This window comes from Solea senegalensis, linkage group LG6 (genome assembly GCF_019176455.1).
Source record: "Solea senegalensis isolate Sse05_10M linkage group LG6, IFAPA_SoseM_1, whole genome shotgun sequence".
NCBI lineage: Eukaryota > Metazoa > Chordata > Actinopteri > Pleuronectiformes > Soleidae > Solea > Solea senegalensis.
In genome coordinates, this window is record NC_058026.1 from 11,553,947 (window position 1) to 11,580,972 (window position 27,026).

At 41.6% G+C, this 27,026-nt stretch overlaps 3 protein-coding genes across 4 annotated transcripts in view; 1 reads left to right on the forward strand and 2 right to left on the reverse strand.

Annotated features, from left to right (window-relative positions):
- LOC122770959 (receptor-type tyrosine-protein phosphatase delta-like) overlaps window positions 1-3,406 on the forward strand; it is a 70,591-nt gene extending 67,185 nt beyond the window's left edge. The window contains exon 39 of the mRNA XM_044028195.1: window positions 3,377-3,406. Within this exon, the coding sequence (XP_043884130.1) occupies window positions 3,377-3,406 (30 nt within the window). The remainder of the gene's footprint in view (window positions 1-3,376) is intronic.
- A 50-nt stretch (window positions 3,407-3,456) lies between these two features.
- LOC122770960 (ubiquitin carboxyl-terminal hydrolase 43-like) lies at window positions 3,457-13,791 on the reverse strand. Its single transcript, XM_044028196.1, has 2 exons — window positions 12,859-13,791; window positions 3,457-3,621 (listed from the first exon to the last, which is right to left on the reverse strand). Exons 1-2 carry the CDS (start codon window positions 13,480-13,482, stop codon window positions 3,457-3,459), a joined length of 789 nt encoding a protein of 262 aa, XP_043884131.1. The 5' UTR covers window positions 13,483-13,791.
- Window positions 13,792-15,261: 1,470 nt separating this feature from the next.
- cfap52 (cilia and flagella associated protein 52) lies at window positions 15,262-26,526 on the reverse strand. Of its 2 annotated transcripts, none has more exons than XM_044027458.1 (15): window positions 26,386-26,526; window positions 26,162-26,250; window positions 25,374-25,573; window positions 24,499-24,635; window positions 24,282-24,410; window positions 24,062-24,161; window positions 23,851-23,967; window positions 23,471-23,571; window positions 23,104-23,274; window positions 22,467-22,615; window positions 22,139-22,284; window positions 21,427-21,575; window positions 20,204-20,306; window positions 16,801-16,912; window positions 15,262-16,308 (listed from the first exon to the last, which is right to left on the reverse strand). In XM_044027458.1, the coding sequence occupies exons 2-15, from the start codon at window positions 26,220-26,222 to the stop codon at window positions 16,127-16,129; spliced, it is 1,857 nt and encodes a 618-aa protein (XP_043883393.1). In that variant the 5' UTR covers window positions 26,223-26,250; window positions 26,386-26,526; the 3' UTR covers window positions 15,262-16,126. The 2 variants fall into 2 exon arrangements, with proteins under 2 accessions (XP_043883393.1, XP_043883391.1); XM_044027456.1 differs by having other exon boundaries at window positions 26,377-26,526.
- Between the last annotated feature and the right edge of the window lie 500 nt (window positions 26,527-27,026).

The window sequence follows — 27,026 nt, forward strand, 5'->3', positions numbered from 1 at the left end:
GAAGCTAAAAATGCTTCTCTGGAGTGATATGGAACCACACTAGAGTAATAGAGGGAAACAGCTGTGACCAGACTGACAGCTGCCTCATATGAATGAGCTGAAGAGACCACACCTTTCAGCTCATCTTCAGCAGCGTTCCCCTCCTTCCCCTCTAATTCACCTACGTCACAGAGAGGACTGCATCTTTGTGAACTCCTGGCTGCTGATTTAAATTGAACACATTTACTGTCAGAGCCCTGAGAGTACGAGACGACACTCACTGACCAGACCATCTAGATCAGTAATAGCCGCCAGAATGCAGAGATGTTAAGCATTTCATTTATCCTACTTTGGTGAGAAATCCATCCATCCATCCATCCATCCTCTAGCACTTTAGCCTCCACATGAGGGTTGTTGCGAGCACTGGTGCCAATCCCAGCTGACATAGGGTGAGGATACACCCTGGACTGGTCACCAGTCCATCACAGGGCCACATAGAGACAGACAACCATCCACTCTCACACTCACACCTACAGTTAAATTAAGAGCGTCCAATTTGCCTAATCCCCAAATCTGACATATTAAATATTTTAACACACAGACATAAAATTAAAACACATATTCATAACAAGCATCCACAGCCAACCTTGAAACACTCTGGTCTAGTCTGCTCTGATTGCTCATTCTGTGATTGTGGCGATTGTTTCAAGCAGCCCTAGGTGATTTACCTTTTTAATGCAGTGTGTATTGTGATGTGTGTGTCTGTAATGTGTTCTTGTGCTTTTCTATAATCACTCTTGAAAATGTCTAACGCATACACGAGGTTAAATGACTCTTCATTCTTCATCCATAGAGGAGCATGTAATCTCCGAAGCTGCCGCTCCAAGGTTTTCACATTACATTTGCAGTATAAACGTGAGTGCGCTGCGCTACATGAAGGAAATCAATTTACAGGACAAACGGGGGAAAGCATTTCATTTCAGAAATTCAGACATGTTCCCCCCCCAGTGCGGAATAAAAGAAAAGAAAAGCCCGCGATTCTCTTCTTCTCTGCCTCATGGCAGCATTGGAGGAAAGCCGGCTTTATGATAGCATGATTCATTGGCAGTCTAATGAGAGCCAAAGGGCTAAGCTCTGTATGTGGAATAAAGGCTGCCTCTATTAGTGCTGCTGTCAAAGAAGGGGAGCCAGGCAATGGGTGGCACGGCGACAATTCAGCTCACAGCGTTTACTAATGGGAGTCGGATAGATACTAGGGGCCGGAGCCACAGGGTAACTCACAATATGACGGTCCACGACACCAATAATATCACGATACAACGATTCTTTGATAATCAACATATACGGGGATACGTCACGATATCTGGAGATAACTGGAGAAAACCAAACGTCTGTGAAAAGTTAAAAGTGCCAGATTGCGCTATTTCTTCACAACTTAGAGAACAAAGTGCATAAAGTCTATGTATTGAAGGTTGACAGGGCGTCTTTTGACGAAACATTCTCCTATATAACTTCAGCCCAAGTTTCCCTCATTCACTGTAGCAGCGCCACCACGAGGAGACATGAAGTAGTGGCGCTTGGGACTGTTTACTTCTTACTTCCTTTTTTTAATTAAAATATCAATATTTACCCTGGTGTATCGATAATAACGAGGAAGGAAGACGATCTATCACCAAATTAATATTCTGACCCACCCTTAATCGATACCTACCAAAGTTAAGATATTCATCGCTGATTGAGTAAAATATGTGCTCAATTAATATTAGTATAATATAAATGTTCCTAAGTGGAGGTAAGTTTGTAAAGTCAACGATAACGTTTGAATGAAAATAAAGATGCAGTACAAATCCCCATCAACCCTTTCCTGTGCTGTATTGAGTTTAGAGTCAGATACAGAGAAATTGATTGGTTGACATGGTAATATGACTTTAATGACAAAGTAACAGATGTTTTGTTGCTGGGCAAGGTTTTATGTTCATAGTAGAGGAAACAAAAATCAAGATATACAACCCACAAACCACTAAAGTACTGCTACACTGAAATGACCTGTTGTGGTTGTATTAGTGTGTTCTTTTCAATGCACTTCAGTTGCTCGCCACCAAAGACGACATTAACTGCCTTTCTTGGCCAGCATTCATGTCAGACTCCAGTCATGATAAAAAGTCATCATTTCAGTCATGGTGCGTCTGCCCTTCAGTCGCTCTCATCCGGTGCTGGCTCATTTCCAACTAAAAGCTTGACAAATGAGCAGCTCATATCAAAGACAGAGGGCTGGCCACCACATCCCCTCCTTATTCCAAGAGTCACTGCACACAGGTTCATTTCAGATTAGGGACACTCGTGCGTGCAGGACAAGAAACGAAAAAAAAAAAGGGATTTCTTTGACTAAAGTGAAACAAATGTGCTGCTGTCACTGTGGCGCAGGCAAACAACAATAGAGCGTCCACTGTGATCGGAGCTGATCACAGCTCTGCTACAACAGTGAAGCTGATCATACGACTGCGTCTCAAACAGATGTTGTTCTCTCATTACACACGGGGGTTTCGGTGCTGCACGCAGAACTATCCTGCTACTGAATCTGGATTATAGAGGCATCCCGCTGTCTTACTGTGGAAGCTTTTTGTGCAGTTAATGACAGAACGAAATTGAATCTTGAAAAGTAACACGCTCAAGCACTTGAGAGTGAAAACTGCAGAGGAGAAAGGCAAGTGAAAATCCACATTTTATTTCTACTCTATTCAATGAATTTTGTGAATGAGGCAGAACTGAGGATGAGTCACACTTTAAAAATATAAAATAATGTGATAAAAAATACATACATAGAATGAAATGTCTTTTTAAAAAATAGAAATATTCTGGTGCACAGTGTTTGTTTAAGTTTAATGTCTACCTTTGTGGCTAATACCTGCAAAAACATCAATAAGGTTTATTTGGTTAATGTCTGTAATGGGGCCACACGGCAGAGTAGTGGTTAGTCCGGTTGCCTTGCAGCAAGGGTTAGCCTTTATGCGCTTGAGTTTGCATGGTCTCCAGTTTCCTTCCGTAGTTCAATAATGGTAATCTTGTAAACCTGTTTGAGCTGGGCATATTTTCTATGAATGACACCATAATAAAAAAAATGTAAATAAATCATTACTAACTACAATCAAACCTTAAAAGGTAGGTAAACTCTGCTGTGAGGTTTTGAGGCATATAAAAATATTGGTAGAGTTAATGACTCGACTCTCAAGCATGATGTCAAAAGAAAATCTGACTTAATTAAAACCATAAATCACATTGTCTTGACATTGCCTTGGTGCACAAACTGATAATACCACATTTTTATCTGAGACAAAAAGCCTCTGCACAAATTAGTCGTTAAGACTTAATAGTCAATCTGTGTGTGTTTGTGTGTCAGTATAAGACTGAAGGAGACGAACATCTCTGACACAAAAAAGAGACAGATTTCTTAACCAATGAAAGCAAGAAATATCAGCGCTATGGACTCACCTTGGTGTTAGCTTTGGTCTTGCTGCTGCTGTTGTTATTGTTGAGGCTGGAACTGGCATCTTCATGAACTGTGTCCAAAAGCCAGAGGAGGAACTCAAGGGCATCGTGCTGAGAGTTCCCACGAAACTGAGAGCCATATTTTGCCACAATGCTCTGAAAGAGGAGAGAAATGGTGATTAACCTGTTAGTTATCGGCGGATTCAGGAGTCTTGACATCCTACATCAGCTCCGAGCGTTCACATGAGAATCTCCTCTTACCATCACATTATGTAGATTCATTTAAGAACGTCTTTCTGATACTATCTGACCATAATAAGACCATAAATTGGATAAAATTATATACAAGCTCATGATATCTGACAAGTGTGAAATGAGCACCAGTCACACGGAGCGTTCACGCTACCATAAAATCAGCACATTTAAGACTCTTGTACAAACAAAAAGTTGGTATTTGTTATTGAAACACATACTAAAACGATTATGCCATTGTTACAACTTTATGTTGTTGATTCATTGATGCAACTCTTTTCTCTTAATATCATCTTAAAAGAATGATAAAAAAAGAAGAAAGCCCACACAGATGAAGTCGTGTTTAACAGATGTGGTACAGAAACAAATAAAGTGCTTCTCCACATCAATGAAGCTATTTTTAAATGCTTTACGTTGCAGATATGTGTGTCTGCGTGTGTGTTAAGTAAACACTGACCTTGTCAGGACCAGTAGTCCTCATGGAGACCAAAACCTTGTCCTAATGAGGTCAAAACTACCCAAACTGCTTTAGTTTAGGACAGAGGTTTCGATTGTGGTGAGGTTAAGGTTAAGCATTGACTGGTTATGGTTATTGTTACTGATGGAAGTCAACACACTGTCCTGAGAAGAATAGCTGCAGAAACCTGTGTGTGTGTGTGTGTATGTGAGACACAACAATGCTATTACAGCTGCAACAATTTGTCAATTGATCAATTAGCAATCAAATACTAAATGAACTGCCAGCCATCATTTTAATCTTTTAATTGATTTGCATGTCCATCCATCTATTTTCTAACACTTTATCCTCCGCATGAGGGAAGCTGTGCCAATCCCAGCTGACATAGGGCAATAGACGGGGACAAATGGCCAGTCCATCACAGGGACACATAGAGACAAACAACCATTCACTCTAATTTCCCTAATCCCCAAATGTTTTTGCATGTTTTTGGACTGTGGGAGAACACCCAAGCACACACAGGGAGAACATGCAAACTCCATGCAGACCGGGTCTCGAACCGGGTCTTCTTGCTGCAGAGATAAGAGTGCTAACCACTACACCAACTGTGTGGCGCGATATGCATGTCACACGGTTATATGCATGTCATATCATAAAAAATAAATTTTTATTACATCGTCAATTTGATGTTTCAGACGCAACACTAGACTTTTTTCACAATTTTCCCATTAAGAAAATGCTCAACAGATTAATTAGTAATTCATTAAAGGATACAGCCACTTATTTTGAGGGTTTACAGGACAATCAACTGACATCCATTCCAAACAGAGGCCCTCACATATCAGTGAGGAAAAAGTAAAACTACATCCTCAGACTGTGTCTGACAGCACACGAGAATCAGTAAAGAGTAGTGAGTTTGACAGCGCCATCGTGACACGCAAGGCCGCTCCCTCCCCGTCTTTGCATCACTTTCCTTCACTGTGTGACTGACAGAACACAGGCTTTGCTCTGTGCCTCATTAAAAAAAAAATCACCACATCATACCTGCAGAATCGCCGTATCTAAATATAAACATGGTGCTGACCCCCCTGCCACACACCTGACAGAGACAGCCCGCTAATGAGCTTCATCGCTATGAGGATGCACTGACAGGGGATGGAGGGATGAGGGACAGATGGAGAGAGGGCGCAGTGGTGTGAAGGAAGGAGGGATGCTGGCCGTGTTTCAACAGACCTAAGAGTGTTCTTCTGTCAGCCGTACATAACGGATGCCGTGGTTGTGGCTGAGTCCAGAGAAGAAGAGGGAGAAAACAGAGGCAGCACAGTTTTTCATAGCAACAAATAAAATAAAAGGGGACGCAAACAGAAGGGAAAACACAAGGAAAAGGAGTTTCCAAGGTCAGAACGGTACGGCTGGTACACGACCCGACGGCGTTGAAAAGATATGATAGCATTAAAAGGAAGAGGAGGCTGCTGCGCTGGTCTTATCACTACTGTTTTCTCTCCGAGTGTGTGTGTGTGTGTATCACAGGTTCATTTCTTTGATATCTGTTTACAGTTGTGGTTCTCAGAGCATCTCTGGTGAAATGTACCCCACAATCTCATCTTAATTGTTTTCTTGTAACAAGGAGCTATAAAAGAAAGAAAGAACATTCATTAAGACTGAGAAAAGCAAGGGGACAGAAAAATAGGTTCAAATACTGAGTTCCTCTGCAAACACGAGCAATGTTGAAAGCTGACCTGGGCACATCTCTGGTGGAATCTAAGCAAACACTTCACAGCGAGTCAGGGCAAGGACAACAATAGGATAAAGGGTTGAAGTGAAGGAGCACAGAACCTTTTCTGAGAGTTATTGATCAGACTAGACCAGGGATTGGATTCTCTGCCCACATCTGACAGGGTCAGACCCAAAGTGGTGGGTTGAGGAAGAATTTCACTTAATTCATTCATCATCACAATGAATCATCTGATTTGTGTTTCATTTGTTGACTTAATTCACCATCAAATTAGAGCGTGTGAAACTAAGTTTGTGTATGAAATTAACTACATTTCAAAAGCAGAGATGACATAATTCTCACTTCATGATGCTATTTTTTAAATGTAAAATGACCGTTTATACCTAACTCCCACCTGTAGGTATTAAACTGTAACTCCATCTTCACACACCATAATGTTAAAAACAGATCAGAGCAGTTTTTGTTCAAAAATGTATTCTCATGCAAACTTGGGTACAAACGAGCTCAGCTAAGGTCTAAAGTCTTCAGTATCACCTAACATCAAACATTTAAATGAGTCTCATCAGCTTCAGCGAGCCAATCACCATGCAGCATGCCGTTTGACTGAGATGCAACAGCACTCATGATTGGTTCTCTCAAGGCGTGCATGAAGTTACAGCCAGAAAATGTGTCTGTGTTGATTGTTTTCAGAGGCTAGTGCTTGTTTAATAAATGAAAGTACATTGAGTAGATCTTAAGTGAATAAAATAAATATAAGAACAGAAAGTTGCTCTGTGTTTAAACTTCAGGAAAGGGACAATAGATGTGAAGACACTCTCTGACCAATTAATATTGGCTCAGCTCGCTTGGAACCTCACCAGAGCAGGTACTAAAAGTAGCACCTGGTACCTGGTACCATACCTAACAGAAAAGCAAAATATATATATATATATATATATATAATATAGAATAAATAGAATAAAGTATAGTGGAAAAGCGTCCATAACCGTAAGGAGCAGACAAAAGAATCCAGAACAAATAAAATTGCCAGCATTTAAGATAAGATGCCACAATGACAAAAGACAGTGATAAACCTGCTTAGTCTCCACAGAGGGGGGGGTCATGACCTCCCTGTGGTGGGGCGGGGCTGGATTCCCCTTCTTCTCCACACACTGTCTGTTTTACCATCCTATCTCGCTCTATCTTCCTCACCTCTGCTTCACCTCACACCATTACCCCCGCATGCCCTGTGCCTCACATCCATCCTCCAACCCTGTAAACAAAGATGGAGGCACATGATGGCAGGCTGATAATTTACCACAAACATACGTCAGACGATTGACGCTGAATTCTCATTTACACCACCTCACCTCGCCGTGGTCCGGCCTGCCAAACAGGCCTGGATAGATTCCTTAGTGACGCACATGAGAGGGATATTGACAGATTGTGACAGGATATGAACTTTAAAAGGATTGCACACACTCATCTTTTCCAAACACACTACCCCCCCCACCCCCAACACAGGTATGGCTGGAATGAGGCTGAACAGAATTTGTCATTACGAGGTGCTCCATTTTCTGTTTCATTTTTCAGCCGCCTGATGTTGCCGTCTCACCTCTACTGTCAGAGCAGAGCGGACGCAGGGCATCATCACTTACAGCCTCCATGAATACCACTCTTTCTGCCCTCATGTGGTGTTTCATCCATCTCATCTCATCTCTCTCTATCTCGCGCTCTTTCTCTATCACTCATTCACACACACATACACACCTCCTTCTGAATTCTTCTTTTTCTATTATGGCTGTTTTTTTCTCTCTCTATCATATAAGAACCATTTTTTCCACTAATCAGTCCCAGCTGAGCTCCTATCAGCCCAGGTATTGTGAGACAACACACACACACACACACACACAGAGAGAGAGAGAGAGAGAAAGCGAGTGAGCATCTCTGAGCATCCGTCCTTCCCCCCCTCCTCTTTCCACAATTTTTCCAAGTCTAATCTAATTCAACTTCTTCCTGTGTCTTGCTGTGCCACACAGGACTCACCTTCACAAGAGCAGAAAACAACTGCAGGCAACTTTTAATGACAAATGCTACACTGTGAAGTCAGACCAATAATCCAATAATCTTATATAATAAGTGGTATGTACCCCTTCAAGAATGTGACGTGTCATCAAGTGAGCGGATTCAACATGCTGTTATCACTTTATGACAGTTACATTGTGTTAATCTAGGAAATATCTCACAGCCCTCAGTTTGAAGTGTGCCCCTGAGTTAAGTCCTTACACTAAACCCCACCCCTCTACCTCAACAAGAACCACGACACCCTACTACAGCTACATGTGAATGCACACAACGGAGGGGTAGGGCTAAGTGGTGAAATGGAATTAAGCCTAAGAACTCTATTAAGTAACTTTGTTACCACGTGTTACGGCGAGATCGTAGAAATGAGAAGAAAGAGAGAAAAGCTTTATCCTGAAATCAGCGACGCTCGAAACTTCAGCGCCGTTTCAGAAGGCAATCATACAGCTCGGTCTTCAACTTCTCAAAAACCAATGATGGTAAAGTTGATGAAATCAATCAGGTGTAGTGAAGCTGGGAAACATCTAAAACATGCAGGGCCGGGTCAGCGAGGACCAGGACTGGGGATAAAATGTCTATCATTTTCTAAAGTAATGTTCCTTTCACTTTATTAGTGTTTTTTTTCTTGTATATTCTTATATATATTCTTTTAGGATTTTTTTTTCTTTACCACAGACTGGGCAAGGAACCAAATATGGTAGCTTCACGGACCTTGATTTTCTACATACCAGTAAAGGGTTGAGCATGCATCTATAATGCTGAGGAACATGCAAATCTGTAGGAAAAAAAAGTGTCAGCTGAACAAAACCCGTATATCCGCAGATGCCTTGCACACAGAACTTACTGTGCAAATCAATCTGTAAAATATAAGAAGGGACAGTGAGTGGTGAAATAATCACCTGGCTGCCTGTGCTGCTAAAACTAATAAAACAAAAAAAGTGACCCCAAACATACAGCCTATGTCATTAAGAACTATATTCAGCATAAAAGAGGAACAAGGAGTCTAGGAAGTGACGGTATGACCTGCAATGAGCCCTCATCTCAACATCGTCAAGTGTTTTCTGGGATTACGTGAAGAGAGAGATGGAGTTAAGTCAGCCTTCATTCACAGAAAGTATGTGGTTGGTTCACAACCTGCCCAGGTGTGCAAGTATACCTCGAATAAGTCATGCTGTTTTAAGGGAAAAGGCACCAAATATTGATTTGAATTAAACGTTTCTTCTGTCACTCTGTCATTTTGTAAACTGATCATTATTTCATTCTTTTAATTTACATTATTTTTTTCCACCCTTGCTTAAAACATTTGCACAGTACAGTATATGTATATATATATATATATATATATATATATGTATATGTACTGTATGTGTGGTGCTTATCTACACTGACAGAGAGCAGATTAGTGGTCGCAAACTCTCCTCCATGATTCAGTGATCACATTCTTCCAGCCCGGAACATGACGATGAACGATATAACCCTCCACCATGTTATTCAAGCTTACTATATAAATCATAGTAGGGACTCTAAAAACCTCCCATTGTAGTTTCCTACACAGATACAACACTGTGTCGTTTTATTGCCTTGTGCCACAGCAGTGTAGGTATAATGGAGTACAGCTCAGTGAGTCGTGGGAATGCACGCTGCTTCAAAAACAGCGTACAGCGGCTCCGTTACAGAACTGGTGTTTCCAAGTGTGAGATAAAGTGTTTCGACTATTCTGACTGCATGGTCCTGCTGTATAGCTGTGGCCAAATGTAAAATACACTGACTATTGCATCTGTCGAGTGCTGAAAAAGGAACACAGAATGTGTTCTTGCCTCATACTGTTGTGTTTACAGTGATTAAATCTCAACACAGTGCCCCATCTGCTCCACTGACAAACTGCAGCAATCAAACAGCGAAGAGGGGCAGCACAAGTGTGCAAATTCAGCACAGATTCCAGGTGGTACATATCCCGACTGCTGTGTGCGGGTCTGTCTTCAATGTATACATTTTCAGCACCGAGGGTGGGAATAAGAGTGGCCCTGAAAGGAGTTTGGAGACAAGAAAAGACAAACAACCCATCCTTCTCACTGCCGCTGCCTGCACTGTCACACATTTCCTCCGCTCCCAGAACAAACAAGACTCCTTAAAGCACCAGGCTCCATTCTCTCGGCTGAACTCCTCGCAGAGCTGCATTCCATCAAGCAGAAAAAGATGAATCCGGACTCCTCGCTCTAGACTTCTGCAAGTGTCGTTAAATCCTTTAGGTCGGGAGTGTAAAGCAGTCAAATGGAAAGAGCGTGCTTTGTCATCAAGTTCAATCGGTGTAGACAACTGTTGGACCAACTCATAAAAGGACACTTCATCCCTCCAGATCTCATTTACATCACGCGTGTCATGAAGTGGTTGTGGCAAAGTTAGACATTTAAACCTCCATTAGGCTGATCTTTGTCATTTGCATGCACAAATGCGTCTGGGTGGGAGAATACATGGTCAGGAACGTGGGGCTTTTAACAAAGAGGGACCTAATGCAGGAATGAAGGGGTCAACCTTCTCCTTTCTCATCCTCTACATGTGAAAGAGAAAAAGTCAACAGAAAAACAGTCAAATAAATCTACTTTTTCCACACAATGACTTATATTGTGATTTGGGACAAGGTTTTGGCGTCATGTGGCCAATAAAATGTGAATTTAAATGTGGTTATTCACCGTGAATGAAGCAGGTGCCAGAGTGCTGATTTGTCAAAGGACGATGCAACTAGCATTTAAATGTTGACTTAACTCTGCCTTTGTGAAATGCCTGAGGTCATTCTGGTATCTTCACCGGGACGCTGGAGACGTCTCACTGGCGAGTTTATAAATCCTTCTCACAGGCCACTGTGGAGACATTTGTGCAACAACGATCGCTTGTCAGAGCTGTCTGTCCCCTTTTTTTTGATTGGAGACAAGGGGAGTCTTGCAAAGATCGTGGGAGAGACAATAAGTTTGGTTTACACAGACAGCCCCCCCCCTCCCCCTTTTTTCTCCCTGTCCTCTTCATCTGAGTGCACACCATTGGAGGCATCTCAGCAGGGGGCATTGTCCTTTTCCAGGCTGAATGCACTTGATACAGTAAACATCCCCTATTCTGGGATGAACAGTCAGACACAAATCACCGTGTTGCTGTAGTGAGCGAGGTGAGAAAAAGAGACGGGACACTTTTCATTTTGTTGCCGTATCAAGCTATGATGAGAAAAACAAGGCTATTTGAGAAAAAGCCTTCAAGCATTCAGACTTGAACTTAAAGGGCTAATATTCAATTTTTTTTTTTGCCATCAACCATCACACTCCTCTGCTTTAATCACTTGCTTTGCAGGTGTGCTCATACTGTGCACGTGTACATCAGGTTAGTTGTGGCTGACAAGGCCCCACTCAAATTCACTGTCCCGTGTACAAACTGAACAGTGATTGTGTGTGTATGTCAGTAAAAGTAGTTACTATTCAGTGAGTCTGCTCGTTGACCGTGATCTGCTAAAGCCTCGAGGGGGGGGAAGGCCACTAGATGACCTCTGTGTCTCAGTGCGCAGCCGCATGTTAATTTAACTTACGGATATTTCGCTGCCGTTCGTGCATTCGGAACACAGCCTATGCCACTACTATCACGCGCATTAACAGTTTGTGTGGGTGCGTCCCCCACCCTCCACTTGACAGCCAGGGAATGCAGACGAACCACCTGAAGTCTCATGACCACCCAGAGCGACCTGCGTGTAATCAGTAACCACACAGACCTGCCACTGCTTCAACAAACAATAATAAAATGAGGCAAAGTGATAAGGGTTTGGTTTTTCTTACAACTCTGCCACCAGACGAATTATTCACGGAAGTTGACCTTTGCCCTCTGAGCTACAGTCAGCGAAGTGCATACCTAACACATGTATTCAAACATTTGTTTTGCCAACATTACAGGCCATAGCAGTTGGTAATACTGAACACGAGGAACCTCAGAACTCTTTAATTATATAATAGACGACACCTGTTGTGTTGGTATGAGCCTGCTTATTGCCAAACGCAAGACAAACTGGTCCCTCTCCTCAGTCATTAATGTAGCCTGACATTTATATCTCTTTATCCGTGTATTCATGGTTTGAATGAGGTAAACATTTACTGTTACTTTCTTCTCGAGAACCTCTCCTTTCCCAGATATTTGTCAGGACCCTTATGTCCTCGTGAAGACCTCGTCCTAATCAGACACAGGACCTCATTTCTGAGGCTGGAAGGCCACGGTGGAAGTCAGTGCACTGTCCTAACATGAATTGCTTGTATTTGTCACCTCTTCAGGACATAAACACAGACTTTTGCGTTGTGCACACACACTTAGTATATTAGAGTATTATATATATTATATTATATTATAGTAGAGTATTTTTATCATTATTATTATTTTCATTATTATTATTATCAGTTGTCGTGATCATTTTCTGTATGTATTGAACATTTTGTATCACGATAACTAGGCCAGGGCTGTCAAAAATACTATTTTCTTTCCATTCCAGACACCTGTGACTACATGTTTGTGCCTTTGTAGATCCACTGTGATCTGTACGTTGTAATGCACATTAAGCATAATATTGTTGAAATTCCACTTGTTTTTTTCAATAAATTTCATCTTTTGTTAAAAGACACTTCAATAAATGTAAAACATTAATGATGCTATTCTTTTCCAGGTCTGGCCTGGTCAAATGGTGCTGTATCTGGCCCCTGACACCCCTGTGTTAGGCCCTACATCTAATTAATAAAAATGTAATAAACTTCAGTTTGGTCAAAACAAACACATTGAGATACATGGTTAACCTTTATTTAAACACATGGAATATGAATTAAGTAGCGTCTACCAGCCCCTTGCTTGCTGCTACTGTGTCAGTCCTCACCTTGAATTCCACGGACAGGTGAGGCGTGTACTCCAGCGTCCACAGCCCTCGCACCAGAGACGCCAGATGCTCCGTCACTTCTCCACGGGCGGTCTGAGCCGCCTCTGCCTTCAGCTCACCGTTCACCCTTCCTTGTTGGCACATAAGATCCGACTTGTACTGCTCCAGCCCGAGGTATTCGGCCAGCAGGTCCGTGTTGCTCAGGCACTGAACCACGGCGTTCATGAAACAGGTGTTGCCGTGGTTCTTCAGACCCAGCACTCCGGGGGTCTTGTCGCCGTAGCACCACGACAGCCTCTCCTTCACGGAGCCGTGCGAGGACACCGTGGAGCTCTTCTTCACGGCTCCCTCTCTGGGGCCATGGGAACAGTCGTCTTTGAAACCCCCAGAAGAAGAAGCGGTTTGGCCGAAGCCGCCGTCGTCGTCCTCTGCGTCCGGAGATTCCGCGTTTCCAAAGTGCCTCAAAGTGCCCAAAGTTTTAAGGATCCTTCCCATGAAATTCCCAAACGAGCGCAACGATTTCCTCCTCATAAACCTCCCGGTTTTGTATTTCTTCTCTTTTCGCGTTGCCGATTTGGGTTTCATGGGTTGTTTTCTCGCCTTATTCTCCTTGCGGGTATCCATGGCTGTACTAGTACCGAGAGAAAACGGAACAGGCTAGAGAGTCGCACCTGTCTGCCAGCCTGTCTACCCCTCCTCCTCCTCCTCCTCCTCTTCCTCTCTCACTTTCCTTCTCTCCACAAACCCTTTACCGCTGTGGCGGCGCCAGTCAGTTGCTGGTTTCATTCTGTTGACATCCTCGGTGATATTCCCGGTGTTGTTGTCGCCAGTGTGCGCGCTGTGTTCGGTGACACGCTCCTTCCAGGAACTACAGAGACGAGCCGTTTCTTTCCCTCCTCGCCGCAGGTCGAGTCGCACTTCCTCATCGACGGCTCTCCGCTCTGAGTCTGTACTCTCCTCTCACTATCCATCCCTCCCTCCCTCCCTCTCTCTCCCTCCCTCCCGTCTGTGGAGCCACAATGAACAAGTGTCTGTCTGGAGGTTCCCCTCCAATACCCGCCCCCCAAGATATGAATTCAATTAACCTGGATCACGACATCTAGTATCAGAAATAATGTCACAACAAAGAACAAATTGTAGACAGAAACTTTGCATGTATTGTTTAACACACTGGTTACAAGGAAGTAACTGTCTTTAATTGGCCAATGAGTTATCACTGTGGCCTCACTCAAGCTGCCTCATGCACGACCAAAGCTCTCTTTTTTATGTCTAGATTATACATATATATATATACATATATATATATATATATACATATATATATATATATACATATATATGTATATTTATATATATATACACATACATATATAGGTATATATCTATATAGATATATATATGAAAAGCATGTTTCACACATGTGGGAATCTCAAAAAATAACAAAATAACAACATAGATAGTATAGTTAGATACAGATAATATATATATACATATGTATATGTATATATATATGTACATACATACATACATATATATATAAAATAATCTCCCACCTCACCTTTAATATGCAAACAGGGATGAATGACATTCTTTCTGGTGTGCTAATGCCACTATAGTTCCCCATGTGCACCTAATATGTATGGGAAAGGGAGGGGTGAGTGAAGAGGTCCACTTTTTGTCGCAACTTTTTGCCTCATTAGATGTCACAAATTCTTCGATAGCTGCTTTTATCATCAGCAGTGCTACGTCGCTCTGTCCAGTCCTGTCCCCGTCCTTCGCAGAGTCAGCAGAAAGGTACCAGAACCCGGAAATGATGCATTGCTTTTTTGTTATTTGTGTCGTCAACATCTGCTTCAAAATGCATAATGCATGCATAGGCTGGTTTGTGGTCATGAGGGCAGTGTAAGCCTTTTTATGTACTTTACATAAGCCTAAAGAACCTATAGATTTAAACATACTTAAAGGTAAAAAGAGATGATTTTCATTCACGGTCTACCACTTTATCCTCCACATGGCTGAAGCCAATCCCTGCTGATATGGGGTGATATGGGGTACAATCTGGACAGGTCGCAAATATAGAGAACCATTCACTCTCACATTTAGTGTATGACCATATATCTAAACCTCTTCATGGCCACCTATAACACTAAATACCTATAACACTATATATCGCTAAAGTATGTTCCTATTGCTGCCACAGGGTGTGATATATGTATGATTTTCACAGTTTTATTCGTTAAAAACTCCAGGCACATTAATGCTGCTGCTAATACACCTTTAAGTGCCACAAAGTGAGTGACATGGCTATTAAAGAACCATTGGGTCTATTTGTGGGGATCCAGCGTGTTCATTACCCTAAATCCAGATTCTAATCATTGGAAGCTTAATTTCACAGCTCACCAGTAGTAAAAATTGGATTTATTGAAGCAGATGTAGCGATTTATTGAAAAAGATCACCGGGGCCTCATCCAGTACGTTATATCCTTTCTGTAATGCTATTAGGCCAGTTAGGAAACTCACACATGTGATAAACCATCATAACAAGCGGTGTGTTTCTGTCCTTTCAAACGCACTGTAGATGTTTACTTTCTTTAGCAGGGTGGAAAAGAGTAAAGACCAAGATGCCCTATTTTACTGATCTAGGGATGTTTTTGCTGACTTAGTTTGTAATGTAGGTTTGTTATTTTACTTTTTTGGGGGGAAGCAGGGGTGAGCTATTAATTATTCAGATAAGCCACAGAGAAGAATAATGAGGAGAATGGGTTTAGACCCGAGACAGTCGGAGAGGCACTTTGTTGTACAGCGCTTCACTCTTTAACGAGTATCTTTCAGGGAATCACTGCTGATAGATGAGCTGACAGAAGCCATGTGTTGAAGTGTCATGAATCTGAGCACTAGTCAGACAAATCACTTCTAAGTGGCATATGTATTTAATGTACTAAATCATATAGCCCTGTGAAAGTATGCCATTATCAAACAGTCTGTAGATGCAGAATTCCTCTGCTGAGGAATTAACATCCGAGAGACTGCACTACTGAAAATGTTTCATCCTTTCAATTCTGTCCTTTATTGGAAAAGGAATCAACTTTATAGACCTGTAGTCGTCGAATCACATTCATTATTAAAACTCATTCTGCCGTGTGAATGTCAGACTGTTAGGTTCTCATTACAATGTCATAGAGACAGATTAAAGGAGAACGGCAACAGTAAATGTGATTATACGTAAGTGTGGTGGTAAACGTTTCGGTTGCTTCAAGCGGTTGTCACATTAGGAGGAAGGAGGGTGAGGGAATCTCCAACGTAGGATGGCTCCATCTGCACTCGTGCTGACTAAGGTGCGGTTATTGGAGCAGATCCCAATGCTGGTGATAGAACCGCCATGGGCGATTCCTATGTGGGTTACTACACCTTCCATGTAATCCCACACTTTCACCAACTTGTCATCTCCACCTGGTATGAAAAGAGGATCAGAAAGTCCAAGATGAAAAAAAAAAAATCTGTCATCGGTATACAGTTCTGTCAATAAAAGCGACATCATGATCATGTTTAAGCAATAAACCATCCATCTTCAACCACTTTATTCTCCACATGAGGGGCAGTGGGGGGAACTGTGTCAATCTCAGCTGACCTGGGGCGATAGGTAGGTGGGGGACACATCGCTGGTCCATCACAGGGACACAGAGACCAACAACCATGCACTATCACCTATGGTTAATTTAGAGTGTCCAATTTAACAAATCCCCCATATTGCATGTTTTCGGACAGTGGAAACCGGAGAAAACCCACGCACACACTTTGGTCCAAAGGCAAGAGTGCTAACCACTACACCAATCATGTGACCCAGCAATAAATGCTCATATATGCTCATATACCCAAAATTCTATTCACTTTTGGTTACGCAATGCGTAACGTAGTAAGCAGCAGATGTGTAATGGTCCATACCTGTCACAAAGTGTTTACCATCATGTGAGATGTGCATGTCGTTGATGGCCCCAGACTGCGAGCCCTCCAGTTCTCTGATGGTGGAGCCGTCATATACGTCCCAGTATGCGACCTGCACAAAGTCATTAACATGCAACAACCCTGAAAATGTAGCTGCGGGCATTGCGCTGTATGTTCAACACGGGCATTTTTTGTGGAAGAAAGACAGTGCCCCATAAGATGTAGGACAGCACACTTTTCTGCACCGTTTTATGTCATAGAATTCATCGAGGCTAAAGTAAAGGCAAGAAAATACCCAGCATGCGTCATCAAAATTGTCAATTGTATTCTTCAAACTACAGGCGTCTGCTATACAGCTGTATTAATTGCTGCTGATATGCAAATGTAATTGTTGGGAAAGCTAATGACAAACAAAACAAACGACGTCGCAAACAACACATCTGTGCTGCATCTCCACACTCATCGTGAAACGTGCAACATGTCACCAAACAATTACCCTTTCTGCTTCATTATTCTCACTGTGTGAGGAAATGAGCAGGTTCGACTCTATCTGCCATACACACACACACACTGCTACTTAACCAACAGTGTGTTTGCTCTTTTAAATAAGATGAAATCATCTTAATCAGCGGGCTTAACAGCCGATAAGGTGTAATGTCTCACAAATCTCACTTCTTAGCCGAACATATTTATGACAAAAGAAACAGAATCAGAGTAACACAGCACACCAACAAGGGGTCCCTCTTGTATTTACAGGAAATAGCCAAACTGATTAGATCGTCAAAGCAAAGTAAACAAGTGCCCAGATGGATTCTTCTATTAAAATCTGTCTTGTGAGGAATGAATAAGCCTCCTGGAGAAGATTTTGTCACAAAACGTGTCACCGATCTCAGTCCCTTTGTGTATTTAAAAGTCCAAATGCCATTTTGCCTAAACTGAGGAAAACAAAAGTCAACCAGGCATTACAGTACATCGACAGATTGAAATAATCTATGTATAATCTGAACGCGACGCTGTTACGCAGAGCTGTTCAGAATAAGATCAACATTCATGAGAATATCCGCCGAGACAAAGATTTCATTTCTCAGCACAAGACAATGTCCATGATGCATTTTGGGAGGGGAAATTTCATCTCACACAGACGTATCAAACACTGTGGGTTATTTTGGAATGACATTGACAATGGTGTTATTTATAGTTCCAGTAGTAGCGAGTGATTCTCAAAGCAATAAGATAACCCTTTTAAGCCACAGGGTGTGTGTGTGTGTGTGTGTGTGTCTGTGGGAGCTTTGTGTTCCTCTGCCTCGGCGTGGCTTACTTAGATTGAATTGCATGCTGATATTAATATTTCCACAAAATAACTTTGCAAAGTATAAGTGAGGGGGAAACACAGTCACCACAACACCAAAGGATCGGCAATCAGTTCTTCTTCTTTGCTGATTAACCTCAAATCAGAATATAAGGTTCACAGCTGCAGAGATTATGTAAATTAATTCAACAGAGGTGTGATGCATTTACCAATATGGGGCCTCTTATGCAAGCAATGTTTTCAAAACGGCAAACAAAAACAGTGTCTCTGAAAATACCACCGTGAATGCTTCAGTTTGTATGAAATGCCTCCATCCCTTCTTCCCTGCCACAGTCACAAACCCCTGCCTCCTCCTTCCTGATCTGATTGCAGCAGCTTATTAGAGACTCTTACTTGCGTGCGTTGTCTGAGCCCATGTGTGTTCACTCCACCACAGCCTGGAAACTGGACCATCAGGTCGGAGCTGCTCACCTTATAACAGGTAAGACCTGAGTCCTGTCTGCTCGACCAGAGGAAATCCATCCTTAAAGCCTTTTGCTATTGCATCATTACACTCAAATGAGCCACAGAAGGTTATCAGTTACAACACACATTTACACAGATACACTCTCTCAAAGGGAAGCTCTCCTTCCTACTACCTCACTACCTTCTAAGAGAACGCACCTTCACATTTGGGAAAAGCTTTGCAAATATCATCACCCAACTGCAACTAAAAATTACTTTCAGTATTGATTCATCAGTTGATAATAATAAGTATTTCTTTGGTCCATAAAATGTTGTGGATTGGTGATCCCCAAACCTCCAAATGAGGATGTTCTCAGACATCAGTTTCAATGATTTGAAACCAGAAAATATTTACATTTAAGAAGCTGAAAAATCAGAGAGCTTGTTTTAATGGAAAAAACAAACTGATTATCAAAATAGTCCATAATCGATTAATAATAGATCGCCCTAAATCATAGGGCCATTACTTATACAGATTACAGATACTGCGATTGTGATGTGTCATACTATTTTTGCGTCTTAACTATCATTTTCAAATTGTGAATCCCTGTAACACTGCAGAATGTCATCATAATCCTTTTTTGGATGTAAGATTAATCAAATAAGTGCAGTGTCTTTGAATTTGGGCATTGCATTTGTTCATGTCATGTCATGTCCCCCCCCGACCATCATCATCACCACCACCTCCTGTCAGGTGCACTTCTTCTCTATCTCTTCTCTCCGTCTCTCACAGTGAGGAATTTCCTCACAGAAACATGATGTGCTGTGATAAACACAGAAGTAAGGAAACACACACAGACAGAGAGAGAGCGAGAGAGAGAGAGAGAGTGCATTGGTATTTGTTCCCCCACAAAGAGAGCTTGTGTCCTGGATGAGCAGATGGTGAATCTGGCTGGCACTTGGGTTGCTTAGACACATCCACAGGAAGGCAGGAACACCACAGCACTCCTCTCTCTCTCTCTCGCTCTCCTGACATGAATCGCTCTTTCTCACTCACTCTCCACTCGTTCGGCACATCCACAGCGCTCTGTTAATCAGCACAACTTGTCCTCACCTCTCACCGTGCAGAGTGGGAGGCAACAATACGGGTCTGGTGTGTGGCAAGGTTCATGGGGTTCGGATGAAAGTGCACAATCAAGGAAATAAGCGTCTCATTCCGCCACTGTGAACTTGGCGTAAAAAATGCACAAGTGGTGGTGAGTTAATCACAACTGCTCACAAAGTTACTGACTTTGTGAGGGGCTGAGTGTTTTTGCCACACACCGACACAATGGCTTAATTACGTCGAGCCGAGGAAACAAATGACAAGCTTTTTAAACTCATCCACAGACATGCAAGTCTTGTGCAAGTCTGCTGATCCCGCCAGATGACAGGCTTTTCCCTCATGCTTACTGAGTGGAAATTCTAACAACAATAATAATAAATTAATAACGAGATTGGTAGATTTGTGAGTGCCGAGTGTCAGCCTCTTTATACTCAGAGTAAATATCAATCACAATCACTACATCTTTTCCCCCGGAGACATGAGTCTCAAATCTCAAGGCAAAGGTAAATGGGCTGATGGAATATACTCGTGGTCCCAAACCATACCTTTCTGTTTGTGCCACTGGTGATGATCTGGTATTCTTCCGGGTGGTAGCACACCGTCCTGAACAGCGTGTTGGCGATGACCCTTTGAAGACTCACAAATCTCCTACAGGAAGAGACGGAGAAGAGGAAGAAAATGTTGCTTCGTTTTCAATCAAAACTACGTCTCGCGAGAAGTTCTGTGACGACACAAATGACAAAGAAAAGACCAAGATCATTTTAAAAATATATATATATATAAAAATAAATTGTCCTATACATCCTCCCACAAAATGTCTGTGGACGCAGCGCATGATGTCCCTCAGTCTCACATTATGACACAAACTGTGTTTTGCAGGAAGCTGCAACTTGATTTAGAAAGAGACTTTGCCTTGTTGCACCTGCAGAGCGGCTAGAACTGGGGAATTTTGTGTATACACTGAGCTCCTTCCTTCATATGACATCTAAGTGTGCAAAACTCCCCTCAGGCCGTCTGAGAGGTGGCACTACATGAAAAGCAAACAAAAAGAAAACATGAACATATTTGCAAATATGGTCCTGACAAACCCACAAGATAAAAACAAATATTGAGAAGAAAGACTCCTATTGTCCAAGACTGACTGACCCAGACCTGGAAAACAATGTCTGTCACATAAGAGAGGTTTGAGTGATGCATTTCAGTCATTTAGCAGGCGTGTGACGCTCGTTTCCCACCCCTCATGTAGCTTCTTGTCCGTCTAATATTGTTTTCAACATCAGAAAACAATATCACATAAACTAGAGGACAGACAACTCATGTCAAAGTTTTCATTTCTTGATTAAAAAGAAATCACAGCATTTTTATTCTATTGAATAAGCCAAACACCACTGGAAAACGCCAACATTGTAAGACCTTAGGACAACATTGGCATTTATTTTCTGGCATTTTGTATCACAATGTTTATTATGTCCAATATGTTTGTATTGGATACTGTAATGTATCAGAGGTCAAATAACATTCCTTTCAATTTATACCATTCTTAATCTTAAAAGAGAGGAAGTGTCATAAGAATCGAATTTATTTGAGGTTGTTTGCTGAATTCGTTAAATAATCCATGAATGACAATAGGTCGATAAATTTCAGGTATTTCATTCAACAACTTAAAGATTTCCTCAAGACAAAATAAAATAAAATGCTGTGTTTGTGTCCTCGCCATGGACTTGTCACTTTGCCAGGGCTTGTCTGTGCATGCAGATGAGCTACTCACACAATGTCCCAAATGATGCAGACACCAGAGCTGGCAGTGACACACTCCTTGTCGTCGCTCTTGATTTTGATGCAAGCCACAGTGGCTTTGTGCTCTTTCATGGTTTCCAGCAGTCGTTGGCCCCACGGATGCAGCTCCCACACGCACACCTTTAATATGAGAACAATGCGAGAACCCATTCACCCTCACAGAATATCCTTTTTTCGCCAACTGTGATGCATAAATAATCCACACTGTTGTCTTTCTTTTTAATGATTGATGAAGCAGAATGCAGAACACAAGATAATTAAGAATGGAAAATTAAAGTAAGAAATTTCATTCTCATTTATCATGTATATAGCTTCAAACTACTGTGTGTGTATCAATGTGAATTTCCTCATGGGGGATCAATAAAAGTACTTTATTATTTTTAAGGTATTTTTTATCTTTCCTTATCTTAAGAAATTGCACATAGAGATAGAGATGTTTGACTAAAATATCTTTCATAATTTGCCAATTTTACTATATTCTCAGTAAAAATGCATGTGATACCATCCAGCATCTGTAACATGGAATTCTAATAGATTATATCATGTGACTGCATTAATTAGCTTCACGGTTTCACTTTAAAAATGTCTTAAAAGTAGGCTGGACCTAATTGTTTGGTGGCTTGTCCTTGATGCGGTCACTTTAACAAAGCGATATTTGGTTTATCACTGTTATGTCTCCTGACCTGTCCATCTCCTCCTCCGCTGATGATCCTCTTGGAGTCCCTGGTGCCAGCGATGGCTGTCACACCCATTCTGTGTGCATTATGAATGATGAGCATGAGCCGCCCACTCTCCGGTGCAAACACGCGTATAACACCGTCATTCCATGCTGGCAGACAAAAGACACAAAGTCAGAAACAGTCTGCTATTATTGAGACGATGAATAACTGAAGTTTTGCAATATTTTGAGGAAAATGGTAAGAAGAAGTGTTGGTGGTTCAAACTCTGACTATTCCTTGTAGTGACGAGCTCCAGTGTCTTGTCTGTGTATAGTTTGAGCTGATTCCTCACCACTGATGATGCTGTGTCCATCAGACATTAAGTGCAGGGAGTTGCAGGTCATGTTAGGTACAGTGATGCGCAGCAGCTCTTTGGGCTTGTCGATGTGCCACAGCCGGATGTCTTCCCCAGAGCAGGTTGCAAATAATTCAGATGTCCCACTGACCGAAAAACAAAAAAAAGATTAAGATGTACAAAGAATTATTGAGTTAAGTATAACCACCATGTTTTTATAAAATAATCCTACATGCAAGTATCCACATGCTTACTGATATTACAATGAAAACGAATTCAATATATTACTAAGCACTAATATAGAAGATATATCTATGAGTTATACTGTTTTTCTAAGCTTTTGTTAGAGTAACACGGCTGAGGTGATCATATGTCGCCCTCTAGTGACCTTAATGTGGTACTGAAGTCCTGCATAATGAGTAACAAGTGGAGTTTTGTTGTGTAGAGTTCATATAATCCTTCAGATGGCAAACGTCATATGAAAGTAATCCTCCACACCAAATGAGGCAAAGCAAACCCTTTGTTAAGCTCTTGTTTGATGTCAAGCTTAAGAAAAGTACTTGTTTTTGTTGGACAAATGACACCGATGATTGACTGATGACACCTTCTCCCCCCTGAACTGTAGCTCACTTACAAAGGGATGGCTATGTCACTGACAGCGGTGCTGTGGCCGGTGGATATGAGCTGAGCTTTGAAGTCCCCAATAGTCAGGCGGTACATCTGAGCGGCCTCTGTCCCGACAAAGATCTGCTGGCTCTCTCCTCGTAAAGCGATGGAGGTCACTCCCTTTTCCAGTTGGACTTTCCTGGTTATGGAAAAAAAAAACAATAAATGAAAGTGGCTGTAAAGATAGCACAGTATAACTGTTTACGTAATAAAGAGGCAAAACCATCGTAGGAAGTCAAATGTCAACTGTAAAGTGCTTGACGACAAGAGAAGAAAATCTAAATTACACAATTACTAAATTGTGCTTATACACTTAATACAGTTGTGTAACTCACTTCAGAATTTTGAAGTTAGTCCTTGAACATAGAGTGAAGATGCCACATCCAGAGCCCACAAGCAGATCTCCAGACTTTAGTATCTTAAGGACGTTGACACCCTGCGCAGAAACGGTGAAACAGAGTACTAAACGGTTATTATGCGGACAACATGCTGAAGACTGGACACCACTGGAGTGTCTGAATTACTCCCAGGAACTAAAAAACCTGCCATATTTTACGAATAAAGCACATTAGTTGGAAACCAACATGTCCACAAGAAATTACAGCTGCAAATTGAATAAAAATGAAAAGAAATAAGGAACACGCTCCAAGGCAGGAAACTTGGAATCAGGGACATTAGAAATGAGCAGCTGGATGACCCATTCTAGTTGACCTACCAGGCTGTACTTTGTTTTAACTGGTCCACAGTCACACAGAAGCCCTGTTTTCAGGTTGATTTTCATTATGTCTCCGCTGGTGGTGCCACAGAACATGAACTCATCATCCTCGGAGATCTGTGCAATACATAAACAGGCAACCTGAGCAATACTTCACACATCTGATGTACATTTTGCTGCTCAGAATTGAAAGACTCTGTTGCCCTTGAACCTCGACACATTTCACAGTCCTCTTCAGCTTTCCAGTCTGACACTCTGTGGGCCGGATCTTTCTGTTTGCAAGGTCCAGCTCCCAGACTCGCAATGTTCCACTACACACACACACACGCATACACGAAAACAAAACATGAATTTTAAAATCAAGCACAGGGAAGATGACAGTCACACTACGAATGTAAGGATTTAAAACCCAGGAGAGGCGTCTCTCTCACCTCCCGGCAGTAACGAAGACATTGTCATTTGTGTTTAAGTACTGCACAGTGAGGCAGTGACCGGCGCTGTGAGCTGAGGCTGGACTCCCACAGATGGCCTGCTTGGTCTCTATGTTCCATACGACAATGCTGTAAATACACAGAAAACACAACACACATTCAACAAATGTCACACAATGTCTCTGCATGATTTTAAGCTCAAGGTAAGTTTCTGTACCTGCCATCATCCTGGCCCCCAAGGGACACCACGTACTTGTCATTAGGAGAGAAGGCCAGAGCCTCGACTTTAGCCTTGTGGAGAAGCAGCTGGGCGTAGATTGTTTGCTGTGCGTAGTCCCAGATGATTATCATAGCCTATAGGTAAAGATAAATATAATGTTTTAAATAATACAAGTGATAAGAATTTGTTGTCCATCCTTTATTTTTACATTGATTCAAGCCCACATGCGCTGGATGCAGAGACATGAATAATGTACGTTTACATTTAAGCATTGAGCAGACAAAGAGGAATAAGCTACGTAGAAGAAGTCTTGGAAAGAAATCCACTTGATTGGAACAGTGGAATGGCAGCGGATGAGAGTGCAGAAGGAGATCGTACAGGGGGAGGGGAGGGTACGGTTCTTTTATGAAGCTAACACAATCAGAAATCTTGTTTTAATAATGAGAAAAGCTTCAAACTGATGATTCTATTATCAAAATAGTTGACGGTTCATTTAATAATCGATGAATAGTCAATAAATTGAGTAATTGTTTCAGCTCTACACGCAACATCAAAAGACGGCCATTTTGACATAATTTGAGCACATGTGTTAAAACAGTAGCACAATAACGATGGCTAAATGGAATTCAACCATCATTATCATGTTGATTATTTACTCCTGTGATTTTCTTACTCTAAACTGTCACAATGGCTGCTGTGAGCAGATAGTGGGCTCTTTTTGACACGTCACAGTAGGAACATCATTGATTAGGTGATTAGTAACACCTGTGACTTTACTGCCAGAAGATGACGACATAATGGCTGCCGTACAAAAAGCCCATTGATAATACTGGGAAATTTTGATTACTGTGATGCAGTTGAGTTATTTCTACCTTAAAGCCCATGAAGTTGACCTGTCCAGAGGCAATATACTCTCCATTTTTGGACACTGAAATACAGGACACGTTGTTTGTGTGTCCATGCAGGAACCGCTGCTTTCCATCGGCGATTCCCTTCAGAATGACTGTGGATCCCAGCGGATAGATGAGGTGCTCTCCGTCTGGGTGCACTTTCAAGCCAGAGAACACGTGCCCTGAGGAAACATAAGATGGGACATGTTTCATTACAGTGAAGGACAACAAAGACCTGTGGTTGTGATGTTTGGTCTCTTAATATTTAATAGTTCATACTATCCATTATAAAAAAAAACTATTTAAATGCAACCAGTGTTTAAAATAAAACTAAATAAATAGCAGTGAATTTAATAACATCACATTCATTAATAGACACTGTATTCATGAATAAACACATTCATATTCTTTTTGCACTCTGTACATATGCATCACATTCTAACATTAAATTTCTTATTTCCCCGTATAGGTATGGCATATGTTCTAATACTTTCTTACCATAGATGTGAACGTTCCTTTATTGTGAGTTTGTATGTCGTGTATTAGTCAGTATCTGCTCTAAGACAAGGTATCCCAGTTTTGGGATAAATAAAGTACATGTTAATTAATAAAACGTACTGATGATTACTCATCGGCAAAACAAATAGTGATTATCATTTGATGACAGGTAATTCATGAATATTAATTAGCATGCCACCTCACTACCTGTAAGTTGACTCTCATCTTTCTTGGCAAACAATAGCAACAACAGTAGAGAAAAGAAAACTTACCATTGAATCCAATAACGGCCTCCAGTTCAAGTCGAGGGACGTCTTGTGTTTCAAGCGCCATGTCCAGGATCGATTAGATGTTTATTTTCCTGTAAAATGTTAAAAATTAGACCTACTTTCAAAAATTCAATTTCAATTTTTACCGGGAAAACAAACGCGAGAGTTCTTTTCTCTCATAGTTTTGGGAAAATCATCTTCGAACTCATCGAACTCACCAAACTCACCAAACAGACGTTACTTAGCAACAGCCGGAATTCAGCCAGTGATGCCTTCACGTGCACTCGGAATTTTTTTCCTGTTTTTAAAAGTGGTGCGCCCGTAACTGCTTTGTGCAAAGAGTAAGACATTTTACGGAGCCCCTAAAGGGACATGGAAAAAAATAAAATAAATAAAAAACGTTGCTCGTGCGCACAAGATCATTTCTGGTACACTCACTTCTTTTAGATTCTTACAAGTACTTATTATCCAAGTTTCCTCTTAAACCTCCGGCCAACCCAGACTATGTATTTCTCTTTACAAACTCTACATCAAACTAAATCCACTAACTCTATAACCTTTAAACTTCAAAATGACTCTGCCAGCTATGGCAGTTATAAAAAGTACTTGCTGTCTAAGCCATCTTGAATCGAATGTACCCTGATATAGACCTTTCTTGAGGCATCGACCTCACTCCTTCCATGTTGCGTGTCTGTCTGCTCTCAGTCACATTTTGTCTTTGAAATGATTTCAGAAACTTTCCATTGCGTCAAACCAAATCCTGGCATTTTTGGCATTGCTCCAGACTTGGATTTGCATGTTTTGGTGTTTTCTTCTTTGTTGGCTCAGAGAACTGTCTTACTTCAGAGGAAAGATCTTGCTTCTTTCT

Coding starts and splice junctions, on each gene's coding strand:
- cfap52 (XM_044027458.1), bottom strand. CDS start 26,222: ATGGCGCTTGAAACACAAGACGTCCCTCGACTTGAACTGGAGGCCGTT. Junction 23,968..24,061: donor GGACTGTGAAATGTGTCGAG/GTTCAAGGGCAA, acceptor TGTATTGCACAG/ATCTCCGAGGATGATGAGTT. Junction 16,913..20,203: donor CCAGTGGCACAAACAGAAAG/GTATGGTTTGGG, acceptor GACTTTGTGCAG/GTCGCATACTGGGACGTATA.
- LOC122770960 (XM_044028196.1), bottom strand. CDS start 13,482: ATGGATACCCGCAAGGAGAATAAGGCGAGAAAACAACCCATGAAACCC. Junction 3,622..12,858: donor ACCTGTCCGTGGAATTCAAG/GTGAGGACTGAC, acceptor CTCCTCTTTCAG/AGCATTGTGGCAAAATATGG.